At 47.9% G+C, this 26,379-nt stretch overlaps 2 protein-coding genes across 4 annotated transcripts in view; both read left to right on the top strand.

Annotated features, from left to right (window-relative positions):
• Window positions 1-6,230: 6,230 nt before the first annotated feature.
• LOC136963152 (dual specificity protein kinase CLK4-like) lies at window positions 6,231-13,381 on the top strand. 3 transcript variants are annotated; one of them, XM_067257183.1, is made up of 13 exons: window positions 6,231-6,369; window positions 7,188-7,348; window positions 8,440-8,701; window positions 9,396-9,486; window positions 9,880-9,946; window positions 10,095-10,211; window positions 11,001-11,167; window positions 11,606-11,700; window positions 11,799-11,928; window positions 12,119-12,201; window positions 12,314-12,393; window positions 12,656-12,746; window positions 12,977-13,381. In XM_067257183.1, the coding sequence occupies exons 2-13, from the start codon at window positions 7,188-7,190 to the stop codon at window positions 13,124-13,126; spliced, it is 1,494 nt and encodes a 497-aa protein (XP_067113284.1). In that variant the 5' UTR covers window positions 6,231-6,369; the 3' UTR covers window positions 13,127-13,381. The 3 variants fall into 3 exon arrangements, with proteins under 3 accessions (XP_067113284.1, XP_067113287.1, XP_067113285.1); XM_067257184.1 differs by lacking the exon at window positions 6,231-6,369 and adding an exon at window positions 7,863-7,918 and having other exon boundaries at window positions 7,341-7,348; XM_067257186.1 differs by lacking the exon at window positions 9,396-9,486 and having other exon boundaries at window positions 6,251-6,369.
• Window positions 13,382-14,108: 727 nt separating this feature from the next.
• LOC136963176 (collagen alpha-1(XXIII) chain-like) overlaps window positions 14,109-26,379 on the top strand; it is a 38,432-nt gene continuing 26,161 nt past the window's right edge. Inside the window, exons 1-2 of the mRNA XM_067257216.1 lie at window positions 14,109-14,393; window positions 14,649-14,718. Of these exons, the coding sequence (XP_067113317.1) occupies window positions 14,109-14,393; window positions 14,649-14,718 (355 nt within the window). The remainder of the gene's footprint in view (window positions 14,394-14,648; window positions 14,719-26,379) is intronic.

Here is a 26,379-nt window from a genome sequence, read left to right as displayed (position 1 = left end):
TTGCCTTCTTTGTGTCCCCCACCAGCCCATACAGTCACAGGATCAGTCCAGCACAGTCCTCAATGTTCTGCATGCACAGTAAACTTCCCTTACACTCGTGTAGGGAACTCTGAACAGTATCTTCTATCCGGAGGTCCACGGGAAACACTAGTACACAATGCATCTGGTTCATCTCTCGTGATTGAAATGAGGTTGGAGATGTTGGAGATGGTTCTAAAGTTTCAGTAGCCACTGCTACTAAGTTGTTCTGCAAGCGATTAATAAACGCTTATAGTCCCTTGGTGGACAATTAAATTGACGTTGACTGATTCTGGGGTTGCTGGAACATGTCAATGGTTGAGTCTGTCTAAAGATGCCGGTGGTATTGGAGAAGAGGAGGAGGATGATGATGATGATGATGATGAGAATCATCACTACGATCAAGAAGATCATGATAACGAGGGAATTGCTGACGAGTCATTGCTGATGATGCTGAGGATGAAGGTTCCGCCGCAGATGAGGAAGATGGCTGGTTGGTCAAGCTCTGGCCCCAGCACTCACCTTTCTGTGCTGCTCCGTCGTACTTCCAGGACTTGAAGCAGGTGAGTCCCATACTGCAGGTGTGTGGGTCCAGCTCCAGAGATCTCCCCTACCAGCCCAGCCTAGCCTAGCCAACGCTCTCCTCCAGTAGCCACACTCAGATCGTCCATGGTAGCCATCCAAGTGGGAATTGGCGTGGATTCACACTCCTCTACTTCCTGTTGACGGACCTCCTCCCCCCTGCTCCTACCATCCCGTTGCCGTCGACTCCCTGGGTGAAGACGTCCTTGTGGAGCCAACGCCGGCTGTCCCGCTCATTCTCCTTCTCCGCTCTTTCGCTCTCTCACTTTAACCGTTCCCCCCCCTCTCTTTCTCTCTCTTTCTCTCTCTCTCTCTTTCTCTGTCTCTCGCTCTCTGCCTCTCGCTCAGTTTTTGAATCTTGTCCCCCCCCTTTCCCGTTCTCCTCACCTTCCTCATTCTGCCATCTCCCACTCCTTCTGTCTCCTTCCCTCATTCATGTCCGTCGCTCCCAACCCCCCTCCTCCCACCGCCGCCTCATTAAAACCCCCCGTCCCGTTAGAGTTGTGTGTATGTGTGTGTATGTATGGGGGGGGGGGGAGTTGGACGCACAGTTGAGGGGGGGGGGGGGGGGGGGGGGGGGGGGATGTAGGGAAGGGGGGCTCTGCAGCAGACGAGATCCTGCTCGGCCGCACACATACGGAGCCAAAACGTGGCCTCAGCATCCCTTCCTCCTCCTCCTCTCCCCCTCGCCTCTCCTCATCCGTCTCTCTCCCTTCTCCTCCGCCAGCTGTGATTACTTCTGCACCGAGTCGCTGGGCAGAGGCAATTTCCCTAATGTACCTTCCCACCCCCCCCCACCCCACTCCCCTCGACCTCCCCCAGACCCCCCCCCACCCCCCCCCCCCTCTCCACTCCTTGCATTTAGTATAATAGCCATCGACGTGAGTCTCCCTCACATACATACACACACATGCACGTGCATGACTGAGGAGGCAGTAAAAAGGAGAACGGACGGCCAGCGCGTTCAACTTTTGAACCATCGTCCATTATGTTATAAGGAGTCTCTCTCCCTTTCTCTCTCTCTCTTCCCCCCCCCCCCCCCTTACCCCCTTTCCACCCTCCATCCCCACCCCCGTCCCCACCACACACACACTCCACCATCGCGGTAGATTTACAGTCCTTGCCTGGCAGATTCTCAGGGAATTATCGATCCTGAGAAGGGGAGAAGAGAGCTTGACTTGGATTTTGGTGGCGTGGCGAGTGCTTCTGCCGAGTGGAGGCAGGCAGGCTCCTCCTGGTGCTCCTCTGCCTGTGGCTAGTCCTGGGCCAGAGGGAGGGACGTGGGCCCACACCAGACTGGGCATGTCATTAGATGAGGGTGGCACCAGGACTCCACCATTTTAGACGGTGATGACACCTGTGTTTGACTGGGTAGTAGGATTATTATTTTTCTGGGTTCATGCAATATGACTGGACCGCACATGATCCCAGTTATCAGGCAGGATGTGTTCCTTCTCTGTAGGTCTAGGCCTGGTACAAACCTCTACTGAGGGAGAGCCTTTTGTCTCTCCCATGCTTCTGGGTGATATAAGAGGGATTCCGGTTTCTGCTTTGGTTTCAACATGGGACAATTCCAATTACCACTGAGAGCTTTCACCCCCTGCTGTGTCAATAAACCCAAGAGAACCCGATACACTCTTCATTAAGGGGCTTTGTGTGTGCGTGTGTGTGTGTGTGAGGATGCTCTTCAGAAAATGAAACCAGTCAATCTACCCTGACCCCCTCACTCCCGCCCCACTCCAAAACCACCTACTCTTTTAGTGTCACACATACTCGCACAAGCACACACACACATTCTTCATTCTCTCTGTGTTTTGCCGCTCGACCTTTCACTATAATAAACTAGCAGCACCTACTGGTTTCATTTTCATTTTTCATCAGCCTGCATTAAGGTCTTAATCCCTAATCTCCCTGCGGTCCAGCTTAGTCCAGTCCATCTCACCACGCTTGGAGAGTTAGTGGTCAACTGGTGGATTTACTTTATGACAGATGCATTGATTGGATTTAGCTCACTGTCTGATGTACTTACCGTCAAATGTTAAAAACTCAATATATCCTCTGGATGAGTGTATCAGTTTTTCACCATCTCATATTTCTTGATCTTTGAGATTTGTCTGATTTGCGACGTGGTCCATTTGTTTTCCCGCAATTTTCCTGTAGAGGGCAGCATCACACTTTTCTGGCTGAACCTTGGTGTACTGTGTACTAGGCTGAAGTGGCTCATGCTGGTTGTGGTCGTTTTGATCCAGTTGGTTTTTCTTTCTTTGGTCAGGATTAGGCTGATACTGGATGTGTGCTTTGTGGAATCAAATGACTGTCCATGTTGTGTTTTTGAAGCTATTGTCTAGACAAGACAAGTCAGTTGATGGAAGTTTATGGTCCAATTCATCATTACTGACTCTGAATAGTGAATACGTATGCTGAGTTTTGGAATCAGACAGGTCTCCCTCAATAAAGAAACAACAATTTGTCAATTAAAAACCTAATTTAATTTGTGATAGACTGGAAACATTAAGAGCAGTTTAAAGAGCACTGTAAAGTACAATTTGAACACCCCAACACCACCTAGCCCCTACCTTACCACCACCCACTGTGGTTAGGTGGGGGTGGTTAGGTGGGGGCTAGGTGGGTGGTGGTTGTATGTTAACCCACGCAACAACACAATAAAAGCACTGCTTAACCCTTGTGTTATCTTCGGGTCGTTCTGACCCATCAGTCATTGTGACCCACGTCGTATTGCGACAACTTTACCGCATATAAAAACCAAGTGAAGCATTTTCTTTTAACCGTTGGGCTGTCTCAGACCCCCCACATTGCGAAGGTTAAAAGAAAATAATTTTTATTTGTTTTTGTATTGGGTAAAATTGGGTAAACACAACGATGGTTCGTTATGAACCTTTGGGTCATGTGACCCGAAGGCAGCACGAGGGTTAAAGAGGCAGTCCTTACCACAAGGCTGTCGGAGAGAAATCTAACAAATCATTTAAACGTTCCTTGCCTTCGAATAATGACACCTTGTTTACGTTAAACCAGCTTTGTTGACAGACTTTGTATCTTTCTTCTCAAAGGCCACATTTAATGGCAAACTTATTTATAAAATAGAGGGCTAATGTTAGCTAACAGTGGTCATAAACATTGGAGTCTTGCATGTCAGAGAATTGACTATGCCTTCAGCAGGGTCGGGTCAGGGCAGGGCATTAGTTTGTGTCAACACCATCTGGAGAGTCTTAAACTCTTCACAACAACAACTAAAAAGTTAGATGTTTTTTTTTTTTTGCAATTCTAATACCCATATGTCACCATGGGTCATGTGTATGACCCAGGGAGTCAGGTGGCTGAGCGGTTAGGGAGTCCGGCTAGTAATCTGAAGGTTACCGGTTCGATTCCCGGCTCTGCAAAATGACGTTGTGTCCTTGGGCAAGGCACTTCACCCTACTTGCCTCGGGGGGAATGTCCCTGTACTTACTGTAAGTCGCTCTGGATAAGAGCGTCTGCTAAATGACTAAATGTAAATGTAAATGTGTATGGGTGAACAATATTCAGTATTCTCCAGTTTCATACATGTACGTATGTTAATACGATACGCAAACGGAATTGTTCACATACTGCACTGCTCACTTAACATCTAAATAGACATTCAGAAAGCAATGTCCACTAGGAGTCAGGTCAGTGAGCAGGTGTTTACGGGTGGTTTAAAGGACGGGGGAAGGATGGGTGCAGGCGTGTGGATACCAGAATTTGGGGCATGCATTCTGGTGAGGCTGATTGATTGTGTAACAGCTTACACAGCAGAGATGGTGGACATTATCGTGAGGTTGAGGTGGGTGGAGGAGGAGGTGAGGCCCCTCTGGGGGGTGATGTGTCCAGAATCGGCTGCTGCCCTTAGTAGTACAAAGATGGGTAAGTCAGACAGAAGTGACCTGTTGGTGGAGTTGATGGTGGTGTTGTTGATTTTGGAGAGGGTAGAGGTGGTAGTGCAGTTTTGCTGGGTGCCTGTTCCCACAGGTGTGGTGGGGAAAGAAAGATGAGATGAGGCAGATGAGGTTTGCGAAGGAGGCCAGGACAAAAGAGAATGAGGATATGAAGGTACCATTGGTAGGGCATCGATAAATGTGGTGGGGACGGGAGTCTGGAAGAGGCGGTGGGATGGTAGCTGGAAAGAAAGGTTATTCCATCATCGAACAGGTGTGTTAGGAGTGTGTAATGGGGAGCAGGAGTGAGGATGTGGTGTGGAATAGGCGTGTTTTGGGAACACAGCGTTGAATGCAAATGTCATGGGAGAGGTCATGATAGCTTGTGATTGGTGGAGGACATTAGAACATGTATTGTTGCATTGCGAGCTGTTTGATTTACATTTACATTTACATTTAGTCATTTAGCAGACGCTCTTATCCAGAGCGACTTACAGTAAGTACAGGGACATTCCCCCGAGGCAAGTAGGGTGAAGTGCCTTGCCCAAGGACACAACGTCAGTTGGCATGACCGGGAATCGAACTGGCAACCTTCGGATTACTAGTCCGACTCCCTCACCGCTCAGCCACCTGACTCCCCTGATTTAGACAAGGAGAGGTTGGTTGAGAGGGTCAGGGTGGTGGAAGAGGGACGGGGTGTGATTTGGGTGGTGGTTGGGGGTGGAGGGAGGAGCGAGGTGGGTAGATTTCTTAAAAACACTGAGTATACGAATATGGTGTACTGTACGGTGTTTGCCCTGACTGACCACACACTCCTGCATAGTATGTTGGTGATGTATGTGTAACGGGGGTGTAACAGACGTGGTCTTGCTCCGTCAGAAGGCTTCCTGGACCGATGTTCGGGCTCGAACACGCCACCTCTGACTGCCAAGCGCAACCACTACCAGCTACGCCAAAGAAAAGCTAGCTCTTCGTTGACGCGGGTGGCCTGTTACATACCTGAGGAGTAAGTTTCAACGATTCACACCGGTTACATTATGCACCTTTAAGTTGGCTGTGATGCATCAATCAAAGAAGAAGAAAATGAATGCAAGATATGTGTGATGCTGATGTTCTTGTGGCTCAAATATATGAGGTCATACACACACACACACACACACACACACTGTATGTACTATACTAAATAATCTGCATATGGTGTACTGTTATAGTCAAAGATTGACACTGAAATCCCACTGGCAGTAACTGGTATATGAGTGGAACGGTGAAAATGGGCTTCAAGAACCTCCAACTTCACGAAGGTGCTTCAAGGTGATTAATTTCAATGGACTTTTGTTTAGATGTTACTGCTGATAAGACCCCCTATTTTCTGTCAAACACAGTAATTAACACACAAAAATTGAGACATAAGATCAGCAACGAGTCAAAGCAAGTATTACCCCCCCCCCCCCCCCCCCCCCCCCCCACACACACACACACACAAACATACACTCAATTTTGACCTTTGGCCAGTGAGTGACTGCCCTTTGACTGGGAGGGGCAGAATGGTCTCCGATTCAGTGTTGGAATTATAAATATTTTTCTGTATCAATAAAACTAAATTGTGTTATATTCGTATTATTGTAATCTTTCACATTGGCTAAAAGACAACTTACTTATAACCTCAACTTTCCGTGCATCTGCCAACAGTGTCGTGAAGACACATTTTGCCTTTGTTCCTGAACGACAGTCGCCATTTTGCTCGTTGGCGTCGTAAACATAACGAGCTAGCAATCTAGCAGAGCAAGCTGACTTCAAATATCATCTATCTGGAGAGTACAGTGTGTCATTACAGAACCTGAAATAACCGGTTGTTAAGGTGGGGATATTTTTATATTTAAGAGAGAAATGTACCGCTCTACGTTACGTCAAACTCGCTCGCTGCCTTAACAACACACCGTACAGTAACATAGCCCAGCTAGCCTAGATTTGACGTCGCCATTGACATTGTATTGGCTACAGCTTCGCTACTGTATGTAGCTAGCCAGCCCTATGATGCTAGCTCAGAAGGCAAGACAGTACTTACTAGCAAGTCAGCTAACATTAACCAGCGACTCAAGTGTTTTGTCTATTTGCATTTTGCCACACTATAGCATTATCTACTTCAACCTCCCAATACCACGGAAGCGACAGCTTGGCTACTAGCTACACACTAGTAGCCAATGTGACTTCTTATCTTAACTAAATGTTTGCAACATCACGTAGTTTAGCTAACTAGACTTGGGGTTAGATTGTTTTGTCAGTAGTTCAGGCAGGGACACACCTTAAGACAAGCTATTGATTTACTGGAGCTACCCGGCGGTGACTATAGCTTTTCCAGGGGTCAACATTTATTGAGTATACGTTGCTAAAATGTACTCTATTAAATTCAATCACACGTAATCAAATAACCTTTTGGCTGTGTCCACAGCGGTGTTTACGCTCACATCTAAGAGGGTGTCAATCTCTATGATAGAAGAGCCATCTTCTCACTAAGGAAATAGGAACTCCTCTATCTGAGGCTTGGGGCACGGCCACCTTTCATTGCAGCTGGCTTCGTATCAACAGCGTAGCTATATCAATAGGAATGCTTGGGGATAAGCTTTCTGCATCGTAACATTTTATTGCATTCAATGTGTGGGACTCCTTGTTTGGCAGATGCGGCGGTCGAAGCGGCTACGCTCGCCCGATGGCTGGGTCCAGGAATACAGCTGGGAGGAGAAGGTGGAGGTTCGCAAACGTCTGCGGCGAAGCTCCCAAAGCGGTGACAGGGACAAGAAACCCCTCAGGCAGTATCACCACTTCAAAACTTACGAAAGGTAAAGTGTGTTTTGCTCAACAAGCTTTTATCATGTTTTTGTGATGTTATTCTGTGTGGTGTACAGGCTGGTGAAGTGGACAGGAAAAAAATGTGTTCCTACATTACATCAATGTTCAACTCAACATAGAATGTCTGGTGGACATTGTCAAAGTCTGTGAATGAATCGTGTCGTGAAGGAACATTGCGTTTATCATTTAGCAGATACTTTTGTCCCCAGTGAAGTATAAGTAGTTCCAGTAGAAAGTACTGCAATGTAACTGCATCTCAGCGACTAAATTATATAAGAAGTGATTGGTGCCTCTATGTTTATGTTTCAATCTTTCAAATGTTTGGCAAACATTTATTTTAAGCTTCTTTCCAGCTGTGTGCACGAACGGGCCTTTGTAAGGTCCCAATATTGTGTGATCCCCAGGATTGTGTCATTTTCCAAGTCATCCACAAATGCAACAAGATACATTTAAAACGCACAGCAACCACATCATAATTCCTGCTATAATTGTTTGCTGCCTCAGGACATATGGAGCACGATGTCATCTCCACTGCTTTCCTGTGAAGGATTGAATCTTAAGTGAGTGGCAAGAGTGCACTGTGAGGTTGTGGGATATTCTGTGGATGGATTTACAACTAAAACATTGACAGGTGCAGGCATCCCAGTCAGGCATGTTGTGAGAGGAGAGGGTCGACCAGGCATAGCCTAGGCCCCAGCACGAAGGGAGACCCCTTCTGGAAGACACCCGATGCCCATGGTGCCTCAGAGGTGAACACACAAAGTGCCACCCGGCGTTCGTGCTGAAAGGGGCCGATGAGGAACTGAGTAACTTCTGCCACCAGCGTGTCACCACCCCCCGACCCCGTCTTGATCCTGCTTCCTCTGGGTTCACCCTAGCGGCGCTCCCCTAGTCAGTAGTGGCGCCTGCAGTGGGTGGCTGGGTCACAGCATGTCTGTTTGCAGGGTGATATGTTAGAGCTATGTAGAGCAGACTCTGATCCTTGTCTCGATTACCCGTGGTTATTTAAAAGCTGTGATATCGAGCCACGGTTCTGCGCGCGCGCGCACGCTCACCAGCCCCTCCTCCCCCGTGTCCGCAGGTGTCGTGTGGACCCCGGGAGGCTGGAGGGCAGGGACCAGCGGGCCAGGGAGCCCAACGGGGCCCCCACAAGCCAGGGGGCCCACAGCGACCCCCAGGGGGAGCCGGCCAGGGCCGAACCGGCCAGGGACGAGAAGAACAGGGACGAGAAGAACAGGGAGTGGCATCATTACAGCAAGTCGTCAGCGCGCAGCGGCCGGAGCCACAGGAGCAGCCACACTCGCCACCGGTCCAGACGCCATAGCCGGACTCAGTCGGACTCGGTATGCCCCCACCCCCCCCACCCCCCTCCCTCCTCCTCCTGCTACCTCTCCAGCTGCACTGCCTGCTCCGTCCCTAGGTGCTAGGATGTAGGCCTGCTCTAGGCAGTAGGACAACTATCATCTTCGGTTGTTGGCGTATTCTGAACGGTTTCATTATTTAATTTGTAACCTTACAAAAGAACATATCATCTCATCTCAAATAGCTTTATAGTTTGACCCAAAGTAAGAATTGGGCTTTTCTTGATCAAATGGACAGGTTTTGGACCTGTGTCATTTAGCTGAGCCATCAGGACCCAGGATGATGTAATTGTCACTCTAATATAATGTCACTACTTCTTCTCTCGTAAAAAAAAAAAAAAAAAAACTTCCTGTATTGTTTCATGTCTGAAAATGTTGTCGCCATGTTTTTCTTCTGTAACACACACCATGTGGTGCCACCTGTGCGTTTCTCGGGATGCGTTTGAATTGTCTGCTGCTGCCGCCGCCGCTGTGGCCCTGCCCTTCCCTGGGGGGCGTCCCAACTGCACGCCGACGAAAACCCTCCTCCCCCTCTCCGCCGACGAACGCCTCCTCTTCCTGTCCCTGGTCCCGGCGGCTTGTTGATGACGATGACGGTGCCCGTTGCCACCCCCCCTCCTCTACGCCTGCCCCGTTCGGCGCCCCCCCCTTCTCGCTGCCACCCCCCCTACTTCAGAGGAACCAGAGAAGGAAAAAGTCCAGGAGTTTTGAGGATGACGAGGAGGGTCACCTGATCTATCACAATGGACTCGTACTGAAAGCAAGATGTATAGCACACCCACCTCTTTTCCTCTCTGTCTCTGTATATAACCCTTCTCGTTTCATGTTTCACCAGAGTATAGGCTAGCTTTGGGGCGTTTCGGGGGGAGAGGCAAAATTGGCCCTCCCCCCCTCTTTAGTGAACTGTATGTTGTCAAACGGTTGAGTTTTCAACACTCTTTGTTTGACTCCATCTGTTTCGTTTCTTAAACGAGGCCAGGTTAGAAAGATCAGCTAGTTTAGCTCGCGAGATCAGCTAGTTGTCTAGTTTCAGAATTGACTAAAACCAACGTTAACCTGTGTGTGTATCTTGCTACATCGAGGCAACAGCTAGTCTAGTCAGGTTGTATGTTCAGCAGCTCCATTCTGCCGTGCTGACTGTGTGCTCTCGCCCTCCGCAGACGAGATTGTGTCCACGCTAGGAGAAGGAGCCTTTGGGAAGGTGGTGGAGTGCAAAGACATGATGAAGTAAGCGGCAACACCTGTGCCCGCACCTTTTATAATTCATATTATTTTTCACTGACCCTGAAAATGGGATTATTGTGATCATAAAATGCCTCCCTGTCCCTGTGTTGTCCTTGTCTCCTTGTTCGTTGGCAACCACCCCCTCTTCCAGAGACGAGTACCGCGTGGCGCTGAAAATCATAAAGAACATTGACCGCTACCGTGAGGCGGCCATGTCGGAAGTGGAAGTCCTGGAGGAGATGAACTCCCTGGACAACGAAGGCAGATTGTGAGTCGACCGAGGCTTCACCAAACCGACGCTTAATAATAACAAGTGACATTTTTATAGCGCCTTTCCCGAGCTCAAGGACACTTTTTCAATGCTAATACAGTACAAAAACATGGACAAACACGAAATGTAAAAAGCATCAAGCAATCAAACACAGAAAATGAAATATGACACAGAGAAAATACATAGCAACAGAATAGGACAAATAACATTGAGAAAACAGATACGTTTTGAATTCGGAGATGGATGTGATGGTGCGAAGAGACAGGGGGAGTGAGTTCCAGATTTTGGGAGCAGTTACACTAAAACACCTGCCAACCCATAGTCGAGAGACGAGATCTAGGGACAGAGAGGAGTCCGAGCCCAGAGGACCTGAGAGAGCGAGTCTGGTTGTAGGGGAGAAGCAGTTCACTGAGGTAGAAAGGTGACAAACCGTGTAGTGATTTAAATGTTGGGTCAGATGGCTGAGCGGTTAGGGAATCGGACTGTTAATCAGAAGGTTGCCGGTTCGCTTCCCGGCCGTGCAAATGACGTTGTTGGGCGAGGCACTTCACCCTACTTGCCTCGGGGGGAATGTCCCTGTACTTACTGTAAATCGCTCTGGATTAGAGCGTCTGCTAAATGACTAAATGTAATGTCTGCTAAATGTCAATGTTAGCCAGTGTAATTCAGACATGATGGGAGTAATGTGAGCTGACATCCAGCGCTCACCTGAGAGCAACAAGCTCTGGTTCAATCCAGGAGAGGCTGGATTGAACCATCCTCTCTCTTCCTCTCCTCTTCCCCCAGTGCGTGCGTGCGTATGCTGGACTGGTTCGACTACCACGGTCACATCTGCATCGTGTTCGAGCTGCTCGGCTTGAGCACCTTCGACTTCATCAAGGAGAACGGATTCCTGCCCTTCTCCGTCCACCAGATCCGTCACATGGCCTACCAGATCATCCGAGCCGTCTGCTGTGAGCTCTGCCCCCTTTTCTTATCGCACATGCTGCCTTGTGGACAGATGATTAGATTTTATCTGTGTTATTTTTATATTTATCTTGCTCAGTCTACTTTCCGTTGTTCTTTTCTAACTTGTGTCTGTTTCTGTGCGAGTACCAAAGCCAAATTCCTTGAATGTGTGTATACTTTGCCAATAAAGCTGGTTCTGGTTCTGATGCTAACGTCACCACACAGAACTACAAAGCCCCAGATAAATACCTGATGTCTATCCAGGAAACAAGTGGCTGATTTTCTCGTAGAAACGTTCTCTCAAAATACTTCATTTGGTTACATATCTATGTATGTTCTGTTTAGCTATTTGGGGGAGTTGGAAGTCTAGGTTAGTTCTGGCAGCAAATGTAGTGTACTTGACAAGCTGAAAGTCACACTGCGTTTCATTGGGTGTGTTCCAGTCCTTCATAGGAACAAGCTGACCCACACTGACCTGAAGCCCGAGAATATCCTGTTTGTCAGGTCGGACTACGACATTAAATACAACTCCAAAATGGTAAGTTGTATTGCGACATGTACACCAAAGATTGTGCGCTATGTGGTGGTGTGTGTTCCTAACCTGTTACCCATGGCACGTGTGTGTGTGCGTTCCAGAAGCGCGACGAGAGGACGCTGAAGTGTTTGGACGTGAAGGTGGTGGACTTCGGCAACGCCACGTTCGACCACGAGCACCACACCTCGGTGGTCTCCACGAGGCACTACCGCGCGCCAGAGGTCATCCTGGGTGTGTAGACACACACACACACACTCTCAATCTCTCTCACACACAAACTATTCTAAGGTGGGTCTAAAGGTATACAGTACCAGTCAAAAGTTCATGGGAAAATGTGGCCAAACCTTTGACTGGCACTGTATATATATTTTATTTTACACCTGTGTATATCTGTTGAAGTGTTTTGTGTTCCCCTGCTCAGAGCTGGGCTGGAACCAGGCGTGCGACGTGTGGAGTCTGGGATGCATCCTGACAGAGTACTACCTGGGCCTCACCCTCTTCCAGGTAGCCAGGGGACGATAGAGAGACCACAGCCGACCTCTCACCTCACAATTGTATGCGTAGCAACACCCTTTCGGTCCAATGTGGACTGACCCTTCTCTCTGCTGTGTTTTAGACCCATGACAGCAAGGAGCACCTGGCCATGATGGAAAGGGTTCTGGGCCCCATACCAGCCCACCTGCTACAGAAAACCAAGTAGGTCCTCACTTCCTGGACCCGTGTGTAAACGGTGGTCAATGATCATGCAGGGGGAGCGTTCGGGTTTATCTGTCTGAAATAGCCTCGTCGTGCTTCCCACGTAATCTGTTCTGTTCCAAGACTGCCAAATGGAAACTTGGAGGTGTTGAATTCCCCCAATGAGAGTCATAGACTCGCCGGTAGTTGCTGTTTGGTTGGCGCTCTGCTTTCGAAGCCTTTGGGAGAGCCGGTTTGAATGACGTTTTAATTTGACCTCTAGAAAGCGCCGCTACGTGCATCACGAGCGTCTGGACTGGGACGAACACAGCTCCTCAGGACGATACGTCCGGAAGCACTGCAAACCCCTCAAGGTACAAACCATGTCTTTTTCTCTTTAGAGCGCTCCTCAGAAATGGGAATCCTGCCGTTGAAATCAAGTCAATTTGAAATGAGTCAAGTGGGAAATGGCCCTCTTCGCCGCATGCGAAAGCCAAACCAAGTTTAGCGAGCCAACCGGCTCAGCCTTTGTCTGCTGTGTAGACCCACAAAAACTGGTGTTAACCCCCGCTCCCGATTTCCCCCCCCCCCCCCCCCCCCCCAGCAATACATGTTGTCTAAGAGCTGGGACGACGAGCAGCTGTTCGACCTCATCCACGGGATGATGGAGTACGACGTGTCCAGGCGTCTCACCCTGGAGGAGGCCATCTGGCACCCCTTCTTCGATCCTCTTAGGAAAGACCGTCGGAAATGACCCTGGCCTGCGCGCCCACGCTGTACAGAGGGGAACCAAGGGGTACATGCGTATGCAGACACTGCAATTTCTGCTCTCCAAAGGAGATTCGTACAGACTGCATCAGTCCTCCTATGAGATTACCTGTCTGTTGACTTGCGGCTGTATGTGTGACTGTTTTCTAAGCTTCTATTTATGTACTTATTTTCTTTTTGATGATTGCTGTTTTGATGATTTGTGATTGTTTAATAAACCTGTTCATGTTCTCAAACTTGATCCAAGAAGTGGCATGCTTTCTATTCATGACAAAACCCTATAACAACCATGAAGTCGGCATAAAAATAAATATCTGGTTGATACAAGCCAATTTGCTTGGGTAGCCTCATTTTATTTAAGTTTGGTAAACAATTCATAATGTTTGAGGATGTAGATAAGTGATTGTAATGGTATTTTTCAGCCAGGTGATGGCAATATTGACCCAAACTGACTAGATTCAGACAAAGATTTCAGGGCATAGAGATTGACCTATCCATGTCTTAGTGATCGATTGGCGAATCATTGGCTTGACAGTGATAATGTGTTAATGTACTTCGTATGGAAGTATGCGAAGGCCAACATTCTTTTCTCTCCGTAAGTCGAACGCTTAGAATATCAGTCACGTTTACAAGAAGGGAAAGCGGTGCTTGATTTAACGTTAAGTATATTACTCTTGCACCGTAAATTAACTGGGGAGTATACTTTCTCTTTGGAAGTGTACATTATCTCCATCCTATGTGGGACTGGCTGGACGGTCCTGACTGCGCGTAACCAATCACCACAGTCGAGCAGCTTTTGCAAGTCAGCTTGTGGATGTCTTTCGAAGATGCTCGGCTATGAAACGGTCATTCTACTAATGACTCGACTACTTTAACAAAGTCGGTATCTGACATCAGCACCTCTAACCGCGGGAAAGCAGCAACATAAATAATATTAAAAGTGTTTAAACCATTTTTCCGTCTTCAAAATGGGAAGTCCATCAAACTCAGAGGAAAAAACGACGAAGTCTAACACAGATAAATTTAAAACTAAACACTGTAAGGGCAGTTTGCCCACGGTGTTTTTTATTGTGTTGTGGGTATGTTCCGTGGTATTTTGTTTACTGGTTAACTTCAAAACGTCTCACCTGGAATACAGAGTGCGCAAGCTGGAAACTGAGAAAACGTATCCGCAGCATCCCGACGCAACTGTGCTGGATGAGAACTGGACTGTACCTCATCTTCAAGTTATGATTGAAAAGCTTGTGCAAGAGGTAATGTTTTTTTCATGTCTAAATGCTCTGGGCCACATGCATGTCTTCTTAATACAATTGAGGAGCACGATTTTCACACCAATGTGGAACAGAAAGTGCTTCACGCAGATAAATCATTCGTTTGGAGATGGTTTGTGTTGCTCTTCTCTTGTCAGCTGATTCGTAATAAATCTTTAATGATACAATTGATAACAACATACCATTTAATCATCTACATCGCACATTGAAGCCTTTTCCACCTTTATCCTCTGCCAGAGGCTGAATCTACTGCTTCCCAAACTTCGCCTGGCCAGGGAAGTTGTTCCAGAGTGCACCTGTCCCCCAGGTAAATCTCTCCTCTACTCCGGCTGATGGCTCCCACCACCGTCATGGATGCTGATAGAATGTTAAAGTGTTTATATAATATACAGAATAGAATGCACCAGATGAATAATGTGCGTCACTGGTGGAACCAAGGTGTGGAAGCTGCAAAAAAGCAATATTATAGTACATGTTATTCAATAATGTTAGTTGTATTATTATTACTACAATATGATTATAATTTATGGTGGCGCCAGGTCAGACTGTTCCTCCATGCCTTCATGCCACCCTACAACTGCCTCCTGCCACTCCAGGTGAAAATGTCTTGATCCGTCCCTGCTGTGCATGATAAGTGTTCGAGTAGCCCATTTATCAGAGCTTGTGTGTTTGTGTGTGGAGACTAGCAGAACAATAGCAACCTGGACTGAGTGACACAGAGGTCCAGTCTGGCCCAGAGGCACAACGCTGTTTATACAGTTGATGCAGCAAAAAAAGAAAGGAAGAAAGAAAAAATGCCTCTCTCATATCCCACATGTGGAAGTTATAAAGACTCCAAAATGTGGTCTCTAAAATCCACGGAGATTGCTGCTTGACAGAATGGATTTATTGTGCAACCTCGAACGTAGAACATTCAGATTTACAACCTCCTTCTGAACGAAAACGGAGCACACAGAGGTGTGCTTAACCATGTCTGAATTGGTACACTTTCCGATACGCTCTCATGTTTTCACTCTTGTTTTAACGCCATTTGGTATTTTATGTCAGAGATAAGCTGTGGGAGGCAGAGTTACTGCCTGGACGTGCCCTTGGCTGCTATCAGGCATTTAGCCATGCACTACGCATGAGCCCACAGTGACACAGCTCACCTCTGTGTTTTGGTCCCGTGCTACCTCACTTCTTCTTGAGCTCATCTGGTCTTCCACCTTTCACGCTGCTGGTGGTTGGGGGGTGGTGAATAAATTCATGGTCACGGTTGCTGATCGTCGGAGATGATGGTTTTATTTCCTGGGGTTCCTGAGCTCGAAGATGGAGCTGAACCAGAGAAGTTCTTGAACCTTTTCAGGGTTCTTGTGAGCAATCTAAAAGTTCTGGAACATGGATTGGTGAATTGCCTTGGGAAATTCAGGAGTGTCCAGATTGTTGACTCAAACAACCAAAATCACATTGGTTTCCTCTACCCAAATAACTTCTATGGCTGGTGATATCCCTTTAACCCTTGTGTTATCTTCGGGTCATTCTGACCCATCAGTCATTGTGACCCACCGTCGTATTGCGACAACTTTACCGCATACAAAAACAAATTTTCTTTTAACCGTTGGGCTGTCTCAGACCCCCCACATTGCGAAGGTTAAAAGAAAATTATTTTTATTTGTTTTTGTATTGTGTAAAATTGGGTAAACACAACGATGGTTCGTTATGAACCTTTGGGTCATGTGACCCGAAGGCAGCACAAGGGTTAAGCTGTTTGTGGGACGGAAGCTTTGTAACGCAGCCTCTGCTCCTCACGCGCCAGTGTCTCCCAGCGATGCAGGTGGTCCCCGGGCCAATCTCTCTGGTCTCCACCCTGGGATTTATGAAGCCATTCACCCCCAAGGAGCCCTGGGACTTAGCTTGTCTCAGCTCAAGCATCTCCATTGTGCTTAGTCAAAGAGACATAAGGAGGGTTTCAATGGAGCAGAGTGCTCCAGGGGGGTGTGACCGGACAGGCCTCCTCCGATGCTTGCTTTTTTGGTGCACCAACAGCCTTCTGTGGCGAAGTAAATAGATGAACCACTCTGGGTTTTGGGTCTGTGTCGTGTAGTGTTGAGTAATGGAGTTTAATGCTCCATCGGTACTCACTGGCAGCAGGCTGACCCCTTAAGTATATTGAAGGGTAGTTTCCGGTTTCTAGCCTAAAGAAAACATCATGTTTTAGTGTACTTAATGCTTAAGCCAATGTGTCACAATATATCACTTCTGTAACTGTTGAACTTTCCAGAATCCGGTCTTTTTTCTGGCTCCGCCATGTTTACGTTGAAAATACATGAATCTATCATGATACGGCTGCTGGAGAATCGCTATCTAAATCACTGAACATTAGCTCACGTGTGAACAGTGAAAACTGTATGAGCAATGCACACAAAGTGGACCACAGTCGGTATTATAAACACCTCTGGCATGCTCCAATCGTACATCTCATGTCTAGACCAGAGGTCAGGTATCCTTCATCTGGCTGTGTTTGGCTCTTCAAAGCCCGCAGCCGCACAGGCCCTGAAATGACTAGAAACCATTCCATATCGCGCAACATGCTCTCTCGGGCCTCTTGTATTTCATAGCTGGAGCTTGATATTACCTTCTGGAGGTAGAGGGAAGGGAAGGGGAGGGAGAGAGAGAATCTGAAAGAGAGAGAAGGTGCAGGTGGAGAGAGACAGAGAGACGTTTGGCAGCATGGAAGCTGTGGGACCTGCCTCAAGGCTTCATGGGACGGATGTTAAAGTGTTTAGTGGTGCACATCCTGTGAGCTGTAGAGATGGCCGAAGCAGACAAGCTGGAGAGTTGTGTGTGTGTGTTAACACTGCATGCATTTGACCCAAAAGAGTGCAGCTCAAATCCTATGAAAAAAGTATTGTAGAAGGAATGACAACATAGATAGCAGGGAGGGGGAGAAAGTGATGCAAAATGATAGAGGAACTGTACAATCTTCTTTTAGAGACAGAAAGATCAACTTTGGTATTTTGAGTCTCATTGAATACAACGACAGGTTTAGGCAAATCTACAGTATGTCTGCATTTTGTGCTGAACTTTGTGGTTGAGATTAGAGACAGGGGTCCAAATGTTTATTTAAATAACCAGTCTGTACGTACTTGGTCCAACATATGAGCTAAAAAGCAACAATGAAAGTTTGGTCCTGAAATGCCATTTATTGGAAGCATCTGTCCTTGGGTCTGTGGGAGGGCATGTTGGCTGGTGTTCAGCTTTGCTGTGAAAAAGTCTCTCCCCTCCTCTCGCTCCTCTCTCTCTCTTCTTCTCTCTCTCTCTCTCTCTCTCTCTCTCTCTCTCTCTCTCTCTCTCTCTCTCTCTCTCTCTCTCTCTCTCTCTCTCTCTCTCTCTCTCTCTCTCTCTCTCTCTCTCTCTCCTCTCCTCTCCTCTCCCCTCCTCTTGCTCCTCTCTCTCTCTTCTCCTCTTCTCTCTCTCTCTCCTCTCATCTCCCCTCCTCTCGCTCCTCTCTCTCTCTTCTCCTCTTCTCTCTCCTCTCATCTCCCCTCCTCTCGCTCCTCTCATCTCCCTTCCTCTTTCTCCTCTCATCTCCCTTCCTCTTTCTCCTCTCATCTCCCCTCCTTTCTCTCCTCCCTCTCCTTTGTCTCTTCTCTGTCCTCTCCCTCTCCTCATCGCTTCTCCTTCCACTATACTCTACCCTCCGTTACTTGCCTCTCCTCTGCACACCTTGGCTTTCTTTGCCACACCTCGCATCTCCTCTTCTCATATCCCCGCTTCTCACTCTTCCCCTCCCACACCTCTCTCCTGTCGGCATTTCACAATTCCAGTGAATAAACGTGAGGCCTCTTAACTCCCGAGATGGAAGCGGGGGTATGGAAACCATTATGGCATGTTGAGTTTAATTACCCAGAATCTGAGGTGATTGGAGTGGAGGATGGTGAAAGTGAGAGATAGAGAGGGAGAGAATGAGAGAGAGAGAGAGAGAGAGAGTGAGAGGGAGGGCTTCTCATAATGCACCACCCTCGATTGCCGCTGATGCGTGGATGTTTCTACCGTTTGACTGAAACAACTCTGACTTTCTTGAACGGGACCTCATGTAGAAGAGGGTGTTTTTGGCCTTAAGCGGTGTGTGTATTTGTGTTCGCGCTTGCGTGCTGCATCTCTCTATTATGTCTACGACGGCTCTCCCCTTTTGAAAATCATCTGTTCTTGTTCTCGGCCGTCAACACAGACACTCCTCATGTCCCGCCCAACAAAAATATCACCCAGACCGAGTCTTAGGGTCATTTAGGGATGGTATCTCTGTGTTCTCTGATCTATGGGCATGTGTGTGTGTGAGGGCGTGCATTTGAATACGTCGAACGCATCAAACAAGAGCCCTTAACGAACGCTCACACCCTCAGCTCCCTCACCTTTCTTTTAAGTGTTGCATGACCCCTTGACAGCTATTCACCGACTGACGACAGACTGGGACTGAGTTGGATCTTCCACGCCCCGTTTGTCTTAAAGGGAGTCTCGTTTTCAGGCTAGGGTATCTTGTTCTCTCCCTAATCCCAACGCCCAGCTCCAAATCAGCCTCCTTACACCCCCCACACACACACCCTGTAGAGATCTGATGTTGTAAAACTAGGTGTTTGGAGTGTGGTAACAATTGCTAGATGTCTTCGTAGGTCAGGCTTGATTTGGTACCGGTTCTGGCTACATTCTGGTTCTCCAGACAGGGAAGTATTTAAAGTATTTGAGGAGGAAAATAGGTTAACTGGCATTTGACCCACATCGACCCAGTTTAGGTTGGGTTTGGTATTGTAGATGTGTGTGTGTGCATGCGTGCCGGCATGTGATTGTGTGTGTGTGTGTGTGTATGTGTGTGTGTGAGAGAGACAGAAAGAAGGTAGCTGACCTGACCCTGTTTTCACAGCCAGAGCCAATCTTAATAGCTGATCTCTCCAGTAACTCCAGTGAGCCAGAGAAGCCAGGACTGCTTTCACCCTGTGTGTGTGTGTGTGTGTGTGTGTGTGTGCGTGCCTGTGTGTGTGTGTGTGTGCTTTCTCACATACTTCCATATCAAGGTTGTGTGTGTCCCCTGAGGACTAGGGGGAAGTGGATCTTTGACTGTGGTATTAGGTCCATGTATTGGTTGAACTGTAAATGTTCTGCAGGGAATGTTCTGGAAAAGGGCAAGCTGATCTGAACTTCCTTGTCACAACAGAAGTAGCCTACATGGCTGCACACCATCAAATCATGACATGTATAATACTATCATGTCACATGTTACAAACGCTCATAATGTTGGGAAACTTCACACCCAGTTTCTGGACCTAGCCTATTAAATGAACGGAACATTTGTTCAGCTGGAAAGAAGAAGCAGTCCCACTGATATCCAGCTTGTTTGTTGTTTCTGTCGATTCTGGCGCAGCCTAGAAGTGAATCAGACTGTTGAGTATGGACTGTTGAGCCTGCTTTGCGTGCAGCGCTTTTTCCCTGATGACAATCTGCTAATGAGCCCTACTGTTGTCGGCTGTGATTGGGAGATACAGTGGTTGGGCAGTAATCCCCCTTCTTCCCGCTCCCTAACTCCATTGAAGGGCCTCTTCGCTCGCTTGCGCACATATTTACTTGCTTTTCTATCACACACGCGCAAACACACAGACACACGGAGATATGCACCAGCATGTTGTGCACACCCTCCTCAAACACCCACTGTTGCTCATCAAGGGTTTGCTGGTGGTGTTGACTCTAAACGCTTGACTGAGACGTCGTGTCTCCAGTGTTTACTCTCTAGTCATCTTCTCTACGCGGAGCTAGGCTAGGTGTGCGTGTGTTACATAATGACCTCGCTGATGGAGCTGCCAACCTGAGCGAGGCACGGTACACACACTCACACTCTCTGTCTGCACATACACACACTCAATCCACACAGGAAGCACACATGTCCATCCCTCCCTCGCCTGGTATGGATGAGCTGATGTGATTTGTCTGTTGATTCTTTGCCCCTGTTGATCCTTCAACTTCAAATTGAGTTTTTCACCCTCTCTCCTCCCCCTCCCTTCCCAACCCCCTCGACTTGTTGAAGCAGGTTTTCCGTCAAACCTTTTTACATGCAGCTCCTTGGGACAATGTTGAGGGCGAGTTGGAGTTGACAGAATCAAGTGAATCAACAGCAGCGCAGCTGTGTAGAGTGCTCAAGAATGGGACCCAACTCTCAACATATTTCGCCTCTGTCATGCGCAAGTGGGTCCGACACATCCACATGTCCTCGTCGCTGTGAATAAATAGCGTCTGAACTGGAAGCACAGCTGTGATGGCATTCTACATGCTCTTCTACGTCCCCGTCATTGTTTTTTTTTCTCCATCAGCCACCAAACCACGTCAGCATTACATTTGCCGTGCAGGGCGCGGTAAATGGATTTTGACCAAATCCTCAAATAGTTGTGATAAAAATTCGACATTTGCACGATACCTTCACACAGATTACACTTGTAGTTTCAGCCCTTTAAAAATGTTTCCGGGCGCTCCCTGACGCCTGGTGGGATCTTAGGCTGTGTTTCTCATCATCCCAGCATGGCGCCTGGTCATTGGCTTTATGGGCTGAATAAGTCAGGACCGTATCGAAACGCCCCAGCGAAGGATCCAGTCTACGCACTGACCTTTTAGCTGGACAGGAACTACTTCTGCCACCACGCTCTTCACCTCAGACGATTTTGTCGCTGTCTGACGTGTGTGTCCAACCTTAAGCACTCGAACCGGACTGTCAGTCTTCACAGTAGCCATTGTCTACGACATTCTTGATCACTACGGCATTGCCACTCGAAACTATCGTTGATGTCTTTGGAACAATAGATGGTTTTACAGATTGTCCATTTTAAGTACAAGGAAAAGGAAGCAGTACTAATGTGCAGCTCCATCTGGTTCTACCAAACAGGTGGCTGGGACACCCTAAAACGGATCTTCCATTAGAAACTCTGGATGCCGTAAACCCATCCAGTGAACTAAGTGTAAAACCGGATCCTTCCTGTGTGTGCGTGACCTGCGACCTTTGTTAACTTCCCCCCTTGGTCATGGGAATAACACCTCCCTGTCTTTGTCACCCAGGCGACCTCATAAAGCAGCCCATAATAATCTAGCCCTCAGAGGGAGAAGAGGTCGAGTCTTAGTACTGAGTACAGAGATTGTGTGTGTGGTCTGATGTCTTTTAACAGGCTAATAAAATAACTTAATAGATTCGGATTTTCATATACAATATCACCCTACCCCTGTCAGTTTGGAGACCCCATATTTATTCATGGTTGGGTTTTGTGATATCCCCACTGTCATATTACTTAAGGGTCTGGGGTCGGCAGTATGACTTATGAGGAAATTCCTGACCTGGCGTCACCGTGGTAAAATGGTCACCCTGCTAGACTCATTACTAGACTCATTGACGATGTGCCTATGTGTGACAATGTGTGAGTGCATGAATGTGTGTGCATGGCAAAGTGGGATTTACACTGAATTTTCACCTCCATGGAGTAGAGTCATGGCATAGACGGTGTGTGTGTGTGTGTGTGTGCACATGCGTGTGAAATAGTTAGGATTATCACCCCTCTGGAGTTGAGTCACGGATGTACTGTATGTGTGTGTGTGTGTGTGTGAGCCAGCTGTGTGTAGTAGGTTATAGTACACGTTCTTGCGTGCTGTGTTAAGCCCTAGATAGCCTCTGACACTCAAAGGAACAGGTGGTGACAGGAGAGGGGCGACAGTTAGACCAGGAACTCTGTGATAGACCGTATGGTGTCGTTGGAATTCTCACCCCTTTAGAGCGGAGTCACAGATGTGTGTTTGTGTGTGTGTGTGTGTGTGAGGGCCAGTATACTAAAGAGCCTGCATACAGGCTCATGACTGTATGCAGACTATGTGTGACTATGACAGTCATGACTGTGTACAGTCTTCACACAGCCTATCCATTCTCCATCTACCAACCTCGCTATCTCAAATAGGGATCTGATTCCAATTAATTATGTGAGCTGGAGATGGTTATGTTAACTAGAAATGGTTGTGCTAGCTGGAGATGGTTGTGTTTACTACAGATGGTTATGGCCGATAATCCCTTTATGATGGTGGTCCCCGCTGCATCTCTCAGGTGTCTCCAGCATTCAGCAGACTGGAGGACCAGGAACACCCTCCTGGGTTGTGGGGTGAGGATGGAGAGCAGGACAGGGCTTGTTATCCCAGATCCCTCCTTCATTATTCCCAGGGACAGCTTCAGGTCGGGACGCAGGGGGGTGGGGGGGAGAGGTGGAGCTGATCGGAGGGACTGCGTCGTCAGCCTCGGCAGAATGTCTGGAATGTTCCCCGCGCCCCGGACAGACGTCTCGTCTGCTCGCGTTCACCGCCGTCACCGGAGGCGGTTACCATGGCGCAGTCAAATGTGCCGTGTCATTACAGGGCATGGGTGTGACGGGGGGGCCCTCGTTTGGATCTGCACATACTGTCCAAACTGTACGTCCTGCGCATGCATGGCCTCGATTGGGTCTACGCGTGTGAACGTCTGTGTGTCTGTTCCTCTCTCTGTCAGCACACTGTCAACAAGCCCTTTCCAGTTACCCACATATTTGGGCACTTTCATCTCAGAGGAAACGTTAACTAGCCCCGATTAAACAAAGCCAATTTACCATTTAGTAGCAGTTATGGCTTTAAATAAGGCCACAGAAAAGACCATGCCATTAGGAGTTATTTTAAAAGCCTATTTGTTTTCCGTTTCCTGACTATGAGTGTTTGGGGGTGTGGGGCTTTCAGAGCTGCACATGTTTAAGACACAAGCACCTGCTGTCCATTATAGCCAGCCATGACAGTTTCTACAGTGTTTCTGCATGTTTTAAATACTTCTCTGCTTTTTTTTTCTCTACAATAACTTCTTGGAATCCACCAAAAGTGTATTTATTGTAGCAATGCTGCAATAAAAAAATGAATAGGCTTTTTTTCTTTAAGCATAATAATTCTTGACCTCCGAACTCAAATGTAAAACTTTCCACTCTGGGTACTGTATGGTGGTTTTCACTTTTAATATGAAGGTTTTCAGGTTTTGAGACACACATGTGCGTGCACACACACACACAGCCTCTGGCATCATAATGTTAAGAATAACTGGAGATGGAGCGGTCAGCAAAGCAACACCTGCTTTTGATTGGCCTAATGTTTGTGGTTAAAATATCATGAAGCGCTTTATTGGATTGTGGAGTGCCTCAGGGGTGTGTGTTTGGACCCTTGCACGGGCCAATGAAATTAGCCACAGTTAAGGAGTCATGGCTGGCCATTTCTATAGCTCTGCTGGAGAAAGGCTAAAGAGCATGTGATTAAAGCAATACACCATAAACGTACCTAGGGGCATTTCATTTTAAATATGAAAAAGTTGAGAGCGCAAGATAAGAGGCCAAAAGACGTTGGGCGAAAAGAAAAACGTCTGTCAAAATAATTAGGAGTACGATAGCAGCGACTAACAGAAATCCTATCCAGCCGCTCGCACGTGCAGCGTAAATGTAGAGTTGGGTGATGAAATGCAGAGCTCCCCTTTCATGCCCGCACTCCCCTCACACACCCCGAACGCATGATTAACGAGTGTTTATATTCACAGCTCCTAAACACAAAGCGAACAGAGGGAGATTAGACGATGCGGCGTCATTACCTCCCTCCACCGTGCATACAGCTGCAGAGCATTGTCACGCATTAAAGCGCTGCAGATGCGGCCCAGCCGATTAGAGGAGTGGTGCCTTAGCGCTAAAATAGGCTAACAGGTGGAGGGGGGAGGTTAGACCAAGCATTTCCTCCTTGTCTGATAGGATTGTAATGGCCTAGAGGGAGGGGGGAGCTGAGGAGGATGGTGTGTTGCCATTGTTAGGGTCTGTTGGTGTAAAAGTTGCTGTTTGCGGGGGTTAGGGTGTCTCTGTCTGAGTATTTTCTGTGTTTGTGTGAGTGTTTGTGTGTGTCCTGACTGTTGTTATTGCTCTGCATGCTGGTGTTTATTTGTCTCGCTGCTGGAGGTTTGTGGTGGTAGCGCTCCACCGCAACACTTAGTCATTTACATTTACATTTACATTTAGTCATTTAGCAGACGCTCTTATCCAGAGCGACTTACAGTAAGTACAGGGACATTCCCCCGAGGCAAGTAGGGTGAAGTGCCTTGCCCAAGGACACAACGTCAGTTGGCATGACCGGGAATCGAACTGGCAACCTTCGGATTACTAGCCCGATTCCCTCACCGCTCAGCCACCTGACTCCTGAGTCATCTTGATGGTGGTCTCAAAGTAGGTCGCCAAAACACTGGCAAAGTACATACAGCATCACAAAATGCTGACCCGCTAATAATTGTGATTCCACTGGAAGCCAAAGACATAATTTGCCCTCTGTCAAAACCGACGATCCATTTGAATGTGGATTTGAACTCAAGTTTTCATATCCTGTTCTGCAACTTTTTATTAGTGGATTCATGTCTTCGCTGGATTCAATTAGGTTGTGCGTTACATTGTGCCTGTTTGGCTGCCTGCCTGCTCGCCTGTCTGTGACTGTCCCTGCCTATCTGTCTGTATGTCTGTCTGTTTGCCAATATGCCGGTCCGCCGCCTGTCTCACTCTCCTCACCATACCTTCACCCGCCACCTCACTCTCAAAGCCTCTCAAAGTTCTTTTGCGGCACACTTTTCAATTTCTCTCACCCTGCAGACGTGACAGGAGGAGACGAGAAGAAAGAGTTTGAAAGCGAAAGAGAGGAGGTAGAGAGAGCGAGTGGTCGAGAACCTACTCTAATCTGTCTGTATGGCATGTACGGGCCTCACAGCCGCAGCGACCTCAGAAGAAGCTTCTAGCGTGTTCTCAGGAGAACTGAAGCAGAGTAAACACTAACACCAACCATGCTGTTCCTACCAGGCAAGAGCAAGAGAGTTGGAGAGGTAGTGAGCTAACCCAACAGCTAACCAAGCCCATATGTGGCCTGTACTTCCCTTAGCTCTAACCCTCTCTCCCTCATTCAGTTTGAACATTGTCAGCCTTGTGGGACAAAACAGAGGTCTCTGGCACAAACAGATTGTTCTAATCTAGGCTTCATTGTTTGTGTTTTGCACTGGTTGCTGGTGGGTCGCACTCGCACATATCGGAAGATAGTATCCGTAAGTGTCAGGAGTTTGAGGAAGAGGAGACACAGGATCCGAGGTCGAACACTCACTGAGGAATTACCCTCACCGAGGGAGTAAGTGTACATGGTGTGTGTGTGGGTGGGTGTCGTGTCAAGGGTGACAGCCGACGTTGTCAAATTGCCGTGAACTTGACCCTGGACCCTTAGCGAGTGGACGCGTGGTTTGGGATTGAGTTTTATCTGGGTCACGCATGTTTCTCCTCACCTCCGTGTGTGTTTGTGAGTGTGTGCGTGCGTGCATGCGTGCACAGGGACCCCCAAGCGTCAGACTGCCAGGTGAATCTGTCGGATCAAAGCCAATTGTCGTGGAGTCACCGAACATGACCATTTTGGTCACAACCTTTCATTGACCCCGTCAACACGACACGCCTCTGCGACCCGATCCTCGCTGTCTCCAGCCTTCACCTCTCCAGGACACCCCACACACACTCCTCCTGGGAATTCGTGTGCTTGTGTAGGAGTAAGAGGGTGTGTGTGTGTGAGTGTGGGATAACCTATCTGCCGTATATCAGCAGACACTGAGATGCAACACATGTAGACTGTTTGTCTGCATTAGTGCGGGCTGATTTACGACCCGTCTTTCTGACCTGTTCCACCGCAAGAATCAAACCACATCAATCACAAATGTGTAAAACTCTTTGAGGATCACCCAAGCTAAGCAGCTGCGAGTCAATCTCTGTAAACAGCAATGGAGCTAAACAAACTGTAACTTTGTGGCGTTAGCATGCCAGTAGGCTCATGTAAACCCATAAACATGTCAGCGTGCAGCACACAACGAGATCAGCGCTCTCAATCCCCCCGCCCGACTGATGTGTTTTGACACGGC

This window comes from Osmerus mordax, chromosome 19, assembly GCF_038355195.1.
Source record: "Osmerus mordax isolate fOsmMor3 chromosome 19, fOsmMor3.pri, whole genome shotgun sequence".
Lineage (NCBI taxonomy): Eukaryota > Metazoa > Chordata > Actinopteri > Osmeriformes > Osmeridae > Osmerus > Osmerus mordax.
The sequence above is the reverse complement of the archived record's forward strand: the minus strand, read 5'-3'. Positions and strand labels throughout refer to the sequence as shown.

What these genes read in the sequence shown, in the direction of transcription:
- LOC136963152 (XM_067257183.1), top strand. Translation starts at nt 7,188, where the DNA reads ATGCGGCGGTCGAAGCGGCTACGCTCGCCCGATGGCTGGGTCCAGGAA. An exon ending in CACTTCAAAACTTACGAAAG is followed by an intron (nt 7,349 to 8,439) that starts GTAAAGTGTGTT and finishes CCGTGTCCGCAG; the next exon opens with GTGTCGTGTGGACCCCGGGA. An exon ending in TTAAATACAACTCCAAAATG is followed by an intron (nt 11,701 to 11,798) that starts GTAAGTTGTATT and finishes TGTGCGTTCCAG; the next exon opens with AAGCGCGACGAGAGGACGCT.